This window comes from Bombus impatiens, unplaced genomic scaffold, assembly GCF_000188095.3.
Source record: "Bombus impatiens unplaced genomic scaffold, BIMP_2.2 scf_0377, whole genome shotgun sequence".
Taxonomy (NCBI): Eukaryota; Metazoa; Arthropoda; class Insecta; order Hymenoptera; family Apidae; genus Bombus; species Bombus impatiens.
The window spans coordinates 782,907-795,490 of NT_176796.1; the positions used below are offsets into that span (position 1 = coordinate 782,907).

At 40.5% G+C, this 12,584-nt stretch overlaps 3 protein-coding genes across 3 annotated transcripts in view; 2 read left to right on the forward strand and 1 right to left on the reverse strand.

Moving 5' to 3' along the window:
• Window positions 1-6,444, reverse strand: part of LOC100740827 (actin-binding LIM protein 2) — a 33,016-nt gene extending 26,572 nt beyond the window's left edge. Inside the window, exon 1 of the mRNA XM_012386099.3 lies at window positions 6,260-6,444. Coding sequence (XP_012241522.1) covers window positions 6,260-6,263 — 4 coding nt within the window. The 5' untranslated portion in view covers window positions 6,264-6,444. The remainder of the gene's footprint in view (window positions 1-6,259) is intronic.
• Window positions 6,445-8,065: 1,621 nt separating this feature from the next.
• LOC117151709 lies at window positions 8,066-8,927 on the forward strand. Its single transcript, XM_033320917.1, has 2 exons — window positions 8,066-8,385; window positions 8,780-8,927. The coding sequence occupies exons 1-2, from the start codon at window positions 8,103-8,105 to the stop codon at window positions 8,809-8,811; spliced, it is 315 nt and encodes a 104-aa protein (XP_033176808.1). The 5' UTR covers window positions 8,066-8,102; the 3' UTR covers window positions 8,812-8,927.
• A 148-nt stretch (window positions 8,928-9,075) lies between these two features.
• LOC112212915 lies at window positions 9,076-10,200 on the forward strand. The gene is made up of 3 exons (XM_033320950.1): window positions 9,076-9,195; window positions 9,493-9,560; window positions 9,741-10,200. Exons 1-3 carry the CDS (start codon window positions 9,076-9,078, stop codon window positions 9,985-9,987), a joined length of 435 nt encoding a protein of 144 aa, XP_033176841.1. The 3' UTR covers window positions 9,988-10,200.
• Window positions 10,201-12,584: the final 2,384 nt, after the last annotated feature.

Consider the following 12,584-nt stretch of genomic DNA (forward strand, 5'->3'; position numbering starts at 1 on the left):
GCTGAGATTCGTGCGTCGAGTTCCGATTGTCAACCGACTGCGGCAAGACTGACGTTTACTTTTCACGGCCGTCCCTCCGCCGTGATTGCACGCGTGCACATCGACGATCTCGGCTGCTCGATCCACGCCGAAAATATCTGTGTATCGACGCGTCCATCTCGCCACGATTAATTCGTGCGTCCAGCCGTAAATGGAAGTCTTTGCGCTCGAAGACCGACGAAACCTGGCGACTGTTACGTAATTCGGTGGTGTTTCCATGTTTCTTGTCTTTCTTGCCTGTCGACGCGTTTCTAAGAAAATGATTTAAAAGCAAAGATCCCTTTTAACGGAGGATCGGATGCCTCTGTTCGTATTGCCTTAAGTAGATGCTACGAAATAACATTCGATATCGCATAGCGGCGGAAGTACGAAATGTAAAATCATCCGCGAGCACCAAAGCGCTGATTATTTGCAATGGAAGGCTTATTAATGGAACGCGAGCTGTTTCCAGTCAGCGTGCAGGTATATTTAATCGGGCGATACCTCGCGGATTATTTCAAAACCGGAGTATCTTGCATCGCGCGTCGCTATTTCGTTTTTTTCCTTAAAATAACTTGCCATAGCTCCATGTACGGGTGGGCAATTATCGCGTTTAAGGGGTAAACGAGGATAACGGATACGATTACGACGACGCTGTGATCAAACGCTTAAAAAGAGCGTGGCAATCCTAATCGCCTTTTCGACTGCCGAGGAAGCAACGAGTCTACACGATGTCTACATGCGAGGGTCATCAAAATACGCGGCGTATCAGGGAAAAGAAATCCTACGTGCTAGCATAGCAGCGGAATAATAACCAGCGTCGCGTCCTCTTGAAATAATTAACGGTAGGACTGGAAAATATGATAATCTTACTTTGCAGTTCTCATTCACGTTTCTCGGTACTATTTGCAGCATCGAGTCACGTATGGTAACGACAGAACTATACGGGCGGCGCGGGGAGCGGTGTCATTAGGTCGAGGACCAACGAACGAACACGCAAGAGAGCTTGCATAAATTTCTATTTACCCTTCTTTGCCGAGAAAAACAAGCAGAAACTTGTACGTGCAATTTCGACCATCGGCAATCAGCTGCCATACACGACGAATGTTCATTGTCAGACGATAAAGTTGTGGATTCTCGATAGTTGGTTAAGACGAACGAAATTCCACGATAATTCGGTCGCTTTGATGGGCCCAATTTTTAACCTTTCGGTCGATGGATCTCCATTTTGGAGAAGAAACTCGATCAAGGATGAAAACGAGATCCGAATAGCTGGCCATAGCTCGCGCACGATACGACCGTGTTTTATCTCGAAATCAATTACGCGACCGTGTTATTACATTACCAGATGTATATGCAACAAGAGGGAATTCTATACCGACCGGGGCTTATCTGCTTTCAGATAGTACTGGTATGCGTTACAGGCACGTATACACGTTATTAATAAATACCTCGCGATCAAATATAAAATTTACGCAATGACGATTGGAAATACAGGATTTAGATGTACATATATCCGTTAAATGTCTTTTTCGATTTTTGCGTTCTATATTCGACGACGATCGTTCGACGCACTACGTTCATCGATCGTTCAAACGATTAAAATTAACGGATTAGTCATAAAAGAAAAGGTTCGGTACTTCGACGACGAAGTACGTTTCGCTTGTAAACTGAAACAGCTTGCGATGCTTGATTATAGTCATCGAACACCTGTGTACGTTCCCGCACGCGCCACGCGTGTACACTGTACATTCATTTATAGAGCGATACATAAATACAGGGTGTCTCGATGCAACGAGACTGTTCGCCACGATTCGGTCGATCGCCTATTTCGGTTAGGACAATACAGGCGATTGAATTCACGATAACACTCAGTTAACAGATTAAAATATACAGTTTATTTTAACAACCCCGTAGATATAAGTTGTTAGGCGTGGTGCGTGTAGATGTATTCTCAGCGAAGTGCAGGTAACAAGTTAGGACGATGACCGATCAATGAACGGAAAACCAACGGAGATAGCGACAGGTCAAAAGATGAAAATGCAATAGGGTTGTGTTGGCTATCCCAAAAACCTGCTTTCCCCATTTTCTACCTGATCGAACGATAATCCTGAGGAACGTTTCGACTCGAAGATGTTTGTATAGTACTTAAGGGCATCGATAGTAAAGTAGAAGCTCTTACTTTTATGACAGTTTCTTAAGATTATGACGGACTAATTCTATTTGCAAGGCTGATTGCAGTCTTGACCGAGGGATGGATTCTGGTTTATATAAAGAGTCACCGGACGTAACAAGGACCGTTATGAAAGGTGGGAGGATACTACCTGTCTATATTCATATACCGTGAATTTCAAACTACGCTTAGAAAATTCTCTCTGTCGCCTTTTGAATCGTCTACGAATCTGTAATATACGTAACGATATACATGTAACTATAACATAATGACAGATCTAAGGAATTTTCGCGAGGAGACAAACGCCTTGAACGTACAACGATTCTGTTAATAGAGTAAAAAGAGAGAGAAAGAACGAAGCGCGTGGATGAAAGATGAGCGGGGCGTGATCGATCAGGGCGCGGATCAGGAATGCGTGACGACTGGTATCGTGCAACGAATCGAAGAAACGCGAAACGAGAGAGAAAAATAAGACGGCAGAGCGTGATGCGCGTCGAGTGTCGATACCTGCGTGACCGAGTCGCGTAGCGGCTTTTTAAACCTCCTTTCTTACCTGGTGTCCAGTCGTTATCGAAAGACCGCGCTTCCGACGACCGTCCTTACACCGCCATCATTTTTTCCATTCGTAACTCTGATCGTCGTTCGATACGTTATCGCGCGTGCACTTGTCTTCGCGAAAAAGCGAGACGTCGGAAGTCTCTACTCAATAACGTCTCCGTTATCTCATCGACTTTATAATGCTTTCAACAGGCTAAACAACGCGCGAGAAGATCGTATAGAAGAGCGTAAAAAACGTCAATCCGTTTAAGAAGACTTAAGTCCTTCGTGCGTTACCATTTTGTCACGCTCAACTCGTTTCCACGATAAGACAATTAAATAGCAAGTCAGAGACTCGCGTGATTTTCTTTCTTTCCGCGTTTCGCGAATTCGATACGCGTTAACCATCCGCAAACCGAGCAGCATTCGCATCTCGTGCTAACTGGTTCGTAGCTCGTTCGTACGCGATAAACTATTTTTCTCGATTTGTTCGCAATTCGACCGGTTGATCAAGCCGCGGCTTAAAAATGCACGTATCTATTCGAATACACGTATTACGAATTTATACATTTTAATCGGCATCTTTAATCGATCGATGCAGCGAGAGTAGAGAATCGAGCTTCGGAAGACAACTTTCGTTTGTTCTCGCTTCGACGTATACACTCCTGCTTTCTCCTGCTTTTTCAACGGTTGCTTCCAGCTAGCCTCGGCCGTGTGCCCTGACATTTAACATCGATTTTGCTCGTGTCGGAGATTCTAGTAGCTTGCAACGGTTATTAGCGACTTCTCGATAAAGAGGAAATATATACTCTAGGAATTTAGCGCGAAATTTTAATACAGCATAATATATAGATGCTTGTAGAAAAAGAACACGTATTTTTTCCTACAACTTGCCCGTGGGCAACAAGGAGAATCGCAGACGAACGTGACGAATTAATATTCAGACGTAACCGTATCTGCTTATGGGATAATAAACAATATCTCGTCGCAATTCACGGCTTGTGTAATCAAGGAGTTACGTTATATCCACTCCGGTGACTTCCTCGAAGGACCTCCACCTACCAGTAACCTTTCCGGAATACGACTAGAGGTAGGTAGAATATCGATTTGGGTGAATGCCCTTTATCCGAGGTAGATGAAATCCTTTTGAATCTCCGACTTTCTGTTGGAACAAAGCCCGAGGACAAAGCCTGGCGAGATACTACATTTCCTAAGACGTTGCTTTCCTTTTATTCGCAATTCCTAAACTATCTACAGGATTTATGGGAATCGTTAAAATCGGGTCACCCTGTATAAATTAGATTCCCTCGAACGCACCCGACACGTAACTCGCGTAACCGCAGCGGCAAAGATCTGTCTCTTTCTTCGGATAGAAACATTGTTGCAGCCATACTTGCTCGAATCAGGTTTCTCAACAAGAACGTAATCTCGGTATAAAAACGGCTTAATTCCGTAGTTTCGATCAACTTGTTCGCGTTTAACCACTTCCTCGTCGATTATTTACCGTTTATTACGGTCCCGCGATAAGATTCCAAGAGTTGCGCGACTCCACGTGGCACCACGGTTCTGACGCATTCAGATTTTCAGTGGTCGTTCGTGCAAGATCCACCGTATGCACAGCGTGTACCGCTTGCGTTAAAAAGGGTGCACGACCACGCCAATTTCGATGCATTTCGCTCGACGGGATTGTCCCTTCCGGTTACTGGCGCAGCGTGAATCGGGCACGAGGGGGCGGGTATCGATCTGCAGCGCTTGCAGTTTCACCGAAAGCCGGCAACGGAGTTAACGACATTCTCCACGGATAGGACCCTTGTACCAAATGTATGTCAATATACAAGGGACGCGAAAGAAAAGAAAAATCAATACTACTCGTGGATCGGCGTATTATTTAAAACTTGGTTGGAATAGGCGCGAGATGAAACGTAGCTCGATTTCTGCGAAAAGGACCGACTAATTCAGGGTGATCGACCCAAGTCGTTCCATACGAACATCGATCTGAACGTGAATTATTTCTAATTATACGCTATATTCTCGACGGTGCGCTATACGTAGGATATATAGTACGCGATAAAGATAGCTACGTAACGACGTCGAAATATGCCAAGTATGCGACAAAATTTAAGCACGTTAATGGCGAGTGTAATTTCCTGCGGCACAGATAATATGGCGATTATACTCGAGGAAAGTCAATATTTAAAGGCAATGGACGCGCACGACGCCACGCTACATATTACTTTAGAAAAAGCGGGACGATTCATTAAGCGCGCCGCTATATTTGTCTCGTATGTGCAGGATTGATATTCAATTCGATGTTTAACGAACGATAAGCCTCCCTCTCGTTGACCCGTTTACGTAGTAGACGATCGAATAAATTGAAATCAGTGTATTTAAATATATCGAGAAAGTGAAACCGAATAGAGTAGCATCGAAGTAAAATGAAAGACGAGAAAAAAATAATGGGCAGTAGCGTAGCCTTTGTCGCAGAATGCAGTACTGTAGCTCGTGAAATTCGCGTTGCAGTACGTCGTTACTCCTCTCGACGTTGCATAGGCATTGAAGCGCACACACGGCACATCGTGCGAGGTACGGTTGCGTGGGTAGAACGCATAATTGCGTGAGCAAATTTACGAGCGTGGCGTCCTCAGATTCTGTCCTGCAATAGCTGCTACGCGCACACGGACTACGGACAGAATTCGACTCGAGTCCATATTTTACGCTTCAGACGATCAACGAAAAGAATGCTTTTATGTCGTTTGGAAAAAAACAATCTCCACTTGCCTATTATATATATATGCTAGATTCACGACAATAGCAGAGTCGAAAAGTCTTATGCGAACCAACGACGCTATAGATTATTTCCTTGAAACAATTCCATGTATTTTGCGAGAAACTCTCGTGTATATTGGGCGTCGAAGAGACCGGGGATTGTAGAAATTAACATTTGTATTCTAAACGCGCGGGATTACGCAACAGTTATGGCACGTTGAAAAGGCTGAATAGCACGCGATGCGTTACTTTGTTTTTCTGCCTCTGTTAAATCAATGAAGCTCGTGGAAAAAAGCGTGACTAGGAGAAAAGAGAAGTGGACTTTCCCGTGAAAATCGCTGTAAAGGTGGCAACCCTAGATGAAGATCGGATACGAGCCAGCACCACTCGAGAATGCAGGTCACTCTCAAATAGCGGGAAAACAAAATGAACAGGAGAAACAGTCGGTGGAGGTACAAACGTCGGAGGGGGGGCTCACCCTAGGAAACGTCAAACCGATGGATCCACCTATTTATAGCCCCCCGAGTGAGTTTAGAGATACGATCCTTTCAGAAAACATTCGACGTCTTCATCACGAGGAAAAGACCGTGAAAATCAGAAGGAAACCGCACGATGCAGGGGCGTACCCCGCACGCACACGGTTTCCAACTCTTTGGCAACGGGAAGCACACGAGCCACGCACACACGTTCGCCGAGAATAGCGAAGCCGCGGAGAGAGAGAAAAGCTAGCCGGCATTCACCACTTGGTTTCCGCCTTTTACTCACCCATCTTTCCGACTGGCACAAGCTACGATGCTTCTAACGGCGGTTCGTCGTAGACGATCGGTTACACGATCATATTATAATATCGGTTACGAATAGAAACGACACGGCCGCGAAATTTCACTTAGGAAATCGCGAAAAACGCAAGAGACCGTCTTACTACCGAACGCTCGACGTCCGACATTGTAGTGGCAAGCGAGCGCGACAATGCGCAGGCGCGTCCATCGTCTTCACTACCGTATCTACGATTCCAATCGCCTAACTGTACGCGTCGGACAAATTTTGGGAAAATTTTTCTAACGTTTCGTCTACCGATAAATTCAGCGATATTTTATTGTCCCTTTGTTCGTAGTTATCCTATTCCATGTATTTCTAAGAAAGTCGTTAATAAATTGAGGTGCAACGACAAAATAAAGCCTGTAGTATGCTACTGTAGATTGAAATTTTATTCGTATGTTTTCGCAAAATGGCGCCAAACAAGAGTAACGTTTCTGTTTATTTCGTACTTTCTGTATTTGTGAAATTACGAATTGGCGGCTTATTGGATCGTGTTTCATCGCCAGTAAATGGTCAAGTTGAACGATTTCCTGCGTAATGTCGATCTATTTCGCTACAGTTCAAAATTTCGATGTAGTAAGTACATATATTTAATGTGTTCTTAATTGACATCATAATGTTCGAACGACGTTATAAATTTATTGTTACGTATTACGCGGGATAAATAATTCATTAATACAACGAATATCATTTGCATTTTTGAAAATATAATGGGATAATGTCGGTGATTGAATTTCAAATGAATTTGAATAGGAAATACGGTTAGACTATGATTTTGTAATATGCTATAGGATACAATTATTTATTTAAATATAGATTGATATTATTCGACTGTCTATATCTTTATTTGAAAATATAGCTTAATATTTTGTAATTCTCGTGGAATATTCGATATCAGCATGTAATAACGTAAGCTTCAAAAACCGTAGAGATTTATATAGATGTTGAACATTACCGTTGTCGATAATGACAATATCGTTAGCAATAAAAAGATCATTGATTCTCAATTTTTTCTCTTTTTAATGCTTCCATCGGAAAGGAAATGAGAATGCTCACGCCCGTAGATCTAGTTGTTTCAAGGTACAGGTGCTGCACCATGCGGTCAAGTGCTGAGTTCAATTGACATTAGCATGTACAAGAACCTATAAAATTAGGGATCTGTCCTGTATGGTTACACATTGATATAGACAAGAACGTATTTAATTGTACAATTCTATGGAAAAGTTCAGATCTACTATTCTATCCGAGATAGACAAGCATAAGAATGACGAAATCATGCAATAACGAAGCTAGTTGTAAGTTGCCTAAGAAAGAGAAATTATTCGTTTACTATATTTTTAAACGATGACACGTATAAGGCAATAGTAGAAATTTCTCTCTTGTATTATAAAATACAAATTTTATGACCTAAACATCGATTAATAGCAAAGTAAACAATGATAAATTATTTTCAATTAAAGAAGTTTCTCTTTTTATGACAGTTTCGCTATCGATTCTCCAGGACTATTCTAAACTACTAATTATTAACAATTTTTAAGGATTACATTTGTCTTTAATAAAGACACTTATAAAGCAAGATAGAACAATTTTCCCGATTTTCATGTAATAATAAGTAGTAACATACCACATTTTATGTAATAATAACAACTTTACTCGTGTAACAGATAAAAGCTTTTCATTAAGAACATAATCTTATTTCCTATTCCTCAATTTCATCAATTTCACTGTTTGAATACACCAAGTTTGCGCGCGCTTGTATATACGAAAATTGTGCGCTCCTATTTGCGCAATGTATCGCGAAGTCAAATCGAGCGTGGCTATTGGCGCAGAATATTGTCAAATGAAATTGTGCGTTTCTATTGGCGCAATATATTGTCACTTCGAATCGAGCGTTCCTATTGGTGCGAAATATTGGGAAGTCGTAGTTTCGCGGAGAAACGTGTCGCGGGGTGACGTACTCTTGAAAGTGTTTGGAGCGAAAATTTGTCTCGTCGAGCGTTACTCTGTCCTTATAAGTACTTCCATTTCGACTTTATCAACATTTCTACACTTCTATCTGCTTCATACAAATAGTACGTTCGTATTTAACCGCTTATTGATAATAATTTTAGTAAAATTAAGTAGTATCCGAAATCTTCTTTTACTTTCATCGTTGATCGCGTATTTGACAGGTTACAGTCAACGATAGCCTATATTACCGGTCTTGAAGCCAGAATTTGGGCCTTATTATTACTTTATTCCGTTATAACTAGCCTTAATATTGTAAATTATTGGTTTATTATACATTTATTCTTGGCTGTATTTCTGATAGTTAAAATTATCGATAAAATTATCACATTACCGTGCTTTGAGGCAGATTTTGGATTTTATTATTGCTTTATCTCACTATAATTTGTTCTGTTATTGTAAATTGTATTGATTTTGTTATACATTTATTTGAGATTGCTTTGGTTTTCTTTTGTATAGGTTATTGGCCGGTCACGGGACTGAAAGAATAGGGGTTCACATCACAGACGCCATAGACGATTAATAATCGATAATTCGAACTGATACGAAATGGACGCCGCATTTACCATGCTTCGCAAACGATTAGGTTATCAACATTCCTAGGTTAAAAATTGTTACTTTAGCGTTCCTATTTTTATAGTAATTGGATTTTAACAGGATTTCAATTTTTGTTATTATTAAAATTTCGAACGGAGATTAGAGTTTAGAAATTTTGAGTAGAGTTTTATTTCTCATTAGCTTAAACTCCTTAAACAATGAAGGATATATTTGTAAGAACAAATTATAATGTTTCACACGTTTTGTTTCAGTTTTTCGTAACTTCTGCTTTTTCTTGTGCTTCGGAAAGGACGCAGCGATGCTTCGAAACTAAGCATGTAAGAATCTTTGCATATCGCATTCCAATTAATTTTATTCCTTTGATTATTCTACTTGAATAATTTAGTATGAAAAAACAAGTTTGACTTAAAAATTTAATGTCAGAGTTTGAATTGTTGAAGTAATTAGAGTTTACTATCAATTTAATCATTCTATTATTATTAAAGTTCAAAGTTTTCATAGAGTTTCATATTACGTTATCTCAAGTTTTTCGGTCAATCGTCACTTAGTTCTGAAAATATTTTATTCGCGGATATATTATTTATATATGTATAATAAGTCATATTTTGTTAAAGGTTTATCGTTCCTTTCTCTGTCTCCTGTTTCCTAAAAGGGACCAAGTGGGGCTTCAAAAGCTAAGAATGTAAGTAATTTTGTAATCTGTACTTTGTTTAATTGTAGTCCTTGTATTTCAATTTGCTATTCCGGATTTAAATATCGTCATTGAAATTTTAATAGAGATTAATCTTACGCTACTTCAAATTTTCCAATTAATTAACGTCATATTTAAGAGTAAATCATGATATTCCATGCATTGTTACAGTTTTTTCCATGATGGAATTGCATGGCTCCTCCTCGATGGCGGTCTTCACGACGATTTCCCCTGGGCTATCACAGCATCGATGACTACGTTCCTCGCATCTTATCGTGAGTCGCATGCATTTTTGTTCCTCCGGTCACTCAATCATGTCGTAGGACGAAAGGTCCGAATCGACACGGGTGACTGGTTGTATTACGTAGAATTTTTTGCGAGCATAGTAACCGCGGGTATTTACTATACTTGTGAGTAGCAACATTTTCTTTTCCTGTGTATTATTTATTAGTTCAGGATAGGTCTTCTTGCACGTCGCGTTTTTTTTCTTTTATATTAATTACATGAAATTAACAAATTTTGTATTAAGAATATTGGTAATGATATCAACTGGTAAAAACGATATTATATTAACGATTAATTTGAATATTTGTGATCGAAGGTGTGTTCGTAAATTCGGAATTCGTATTAAAAATATATATTCACAAAAAGAAATTGCAACAGCTTCTGTTCTCCGATGGCATTGTTTCAGTGGACTTAATTGTTTGCCATTCATTTTTCAATTTGAGTATTAATTTAAAATATACATATAGAGATATTAAAGTTCAATTCCGCCGTACAAAAATGTATGAAATTTTATGTGCAAGAAGAAATTTCGCGACAGGCAAATTTTGGAACCGAAGCAACAAGTTTTGAACGTTGCTTTCGCACTTTCGACAATGTGCTTTGACGAAGGGATTGTCTGAGGTTGTTTGCATTAACATTTAACTTTGAGTCAATTATCAATTAATTTTGTCGTTAAATTGTAATGGTCGTTACCTGCTAATAAAGACGAGCTAATAATCACGAAACGATTTCCGGCTTTATCTGCTGTGAATTAAAACTGTACGTGGTAGAATTTTTGAAAATTTTTCGCGGTTTGAGTGTGTTTCGGATACCATTGGGAAACCAACGAAAGAAGACATATTATCCCGTAAAATATCGTACACGTATAATATCCCATCCCTTTTTCTTCTAAATTGTAAATTTTCATATAGTTAGCGTTCGTAAACAGCTTTAGACTTTTACATAGCCTCGGTACATAGTCTTTACTATGTACTTGCGATTTCTAGTTCATACAGTGATATTTCACGTTCGAATAAATGAATTCGATGAAGTTTATTTAACGGAGTTGTATCTCTGCTCTTTGATATACGTAATTACAATGGTCGCGACGCAACGTTATAAATCGTAGAGGGCGTGTAAAACACTCTGATTTTTTCAAGGTCGGTATTTCAGAACCAATGAGACACGGACTGCTATTCGATGTCAGGTCTATCCTGCGTTTAGTAATAAAATCGCGATAAAGTCACCGGCGAGATATTTAGTCGACGGTAAAGTATAAGCGATAAAAGTTATCGGCTTTTTGCTTGAGAAAAAAATATACTCAACTGCGTCGATTATCAATGGAGATTCATTTGGAAGCTCAAACGGTATATGCTTTTCTCGGACAGTTTACTTTCCACGAACGGCAGATGGCTCCACCGTCGCATTTAGCAGCGCGCATAAAAACCCCATAAAATTCGCGCGTATGAATATTAATTTTGTAATTTAAATAACCCCTGGATGTGTTGTTTTTTTTTTAATGATTCGCGATCAATGGCTCGACCGCGTATAACGATAACAATGTATCTAATTAGCGACATGATATATTAGATACGCGCAGCTTCGTTTGCGCCAACTACCTATCACGTCGGAAGCTATCCTATTATCCTAACTGTAATTTCCTCTGAAACATTAATCACGGAAGTTTTTACAGCGAATACGTAAATAGAATGTACATCGTACACGGACAGACTCGCAACAGCATTATTTCTCGCTTCATTACTCGCTAATTTGTAATTTCTAATGATTGCGTGTCCTCGAGCGTACGGTGTATCAAGTAGGAAGAGGTTGAACGCCATTGTGGAACATAATTTAGCACGGATCCAATGAGAGTGTATTCTTGGTTGGGTTCGGTTTCATCGGGCTTAAATTGCCGGCTTAACAGGCAATTCAGATATTTCGTTTTTCGATCTCTGGCGCAACTTTATTAATTTTTTCCTACGCGTCGTTTCCTCTTTCAACGAGTTTAAAACGGCAAGCGAAGGGCAACATGGACAATGCAAGTGCATCGAACAAAGTCGGTTTTTAAACGAACCGTAAAATTAAGGTAGCGATATCGTCGAAATACCCGGGCGAAGTAACGAAAACTCGGAACGGATTGTGCCAAGATGCGATGTACGCCAATGTCTTTAGTCTGCCGTACTTTTCGTTAAAATCTCTCATTTGGAGGAATGCCAGTCGTAAAACACTGCTCCTTCGTTTCGCTTTTGCGTTTATCTCGTCTACTTGGATCGATGGATCGACGGGATAAGAGATGGATTCGATCGCGAGTTTAACGCGTACCGTGCGCAACGTTCTAGATTTGAAGGGATCAAAGTGGTAGACAGGTTGTTAAGCAGCCATCGATGTGCGATCGCACGCGAAACTAGTTGCTTTTTAGCGAGGTATTATCGCGCGCGGATAGATGGAAGCTAGTAGCCAGAGACACGAAATTCAGACACGCGAATGCGATCGGTCGCGAGATGCACGTTGGAGATTAACCGCTCGTCGTAGCTTTGCCCGATAGTCTATCTTTATCCTCTTTGCATCGAAACGGTAACGTTTAATCACAGTACGGTTTAAACGGAATGGAATTACCGGTAGCATGCACACGCGGTTCGTTATTTCATGGTGCCGTGAGATCGTTACCACGCATCCGATGTGTTCGCTGCAACTTCGTTAATGCCGAGTGGAATCGCGACTTTCTCGACGACGCGACGGTGCGACGGTGCG

Bases quoted from the DNA above. Each gene is read 5' to 3' on its own strand.
- LOC112212915 (XM_033320950.1), top strand. From the start codon at position 9,076: ATGAAGGATATATTTGTAAGAACAAATTATAATGTTTCACACGTTTTG. The intron at 9,196-9,492 runs GTAAGAATCTTT...ATTTTGTTAAAG, and splicing joins GATGCTTCGAAACTAAGCAT to GTTTATCGTTCCTTTCTCTG. The intron at 9,561-9,740 runs GTAAGTAATTTT...GCATTGTTACAG, and splicing joins GGGCTTCAAAAGCTAAGAAT to TTTTTTCCATGATGGAATTG.
- LOC117151709 (XM_033320917.1), top strand. From the start codon at position 8,103: ATGTATCGCGAAGTCAAATCGAGCGTGGCTATTGGCGCAGAATATTGT. The intron at 8,386-8,779 runs GTACGTTCGTAT...TCTTTTGTATAG, and splicing joins CTATCTGCTTCATACAAATA to GTTATTGGCCGGTCACGGGA.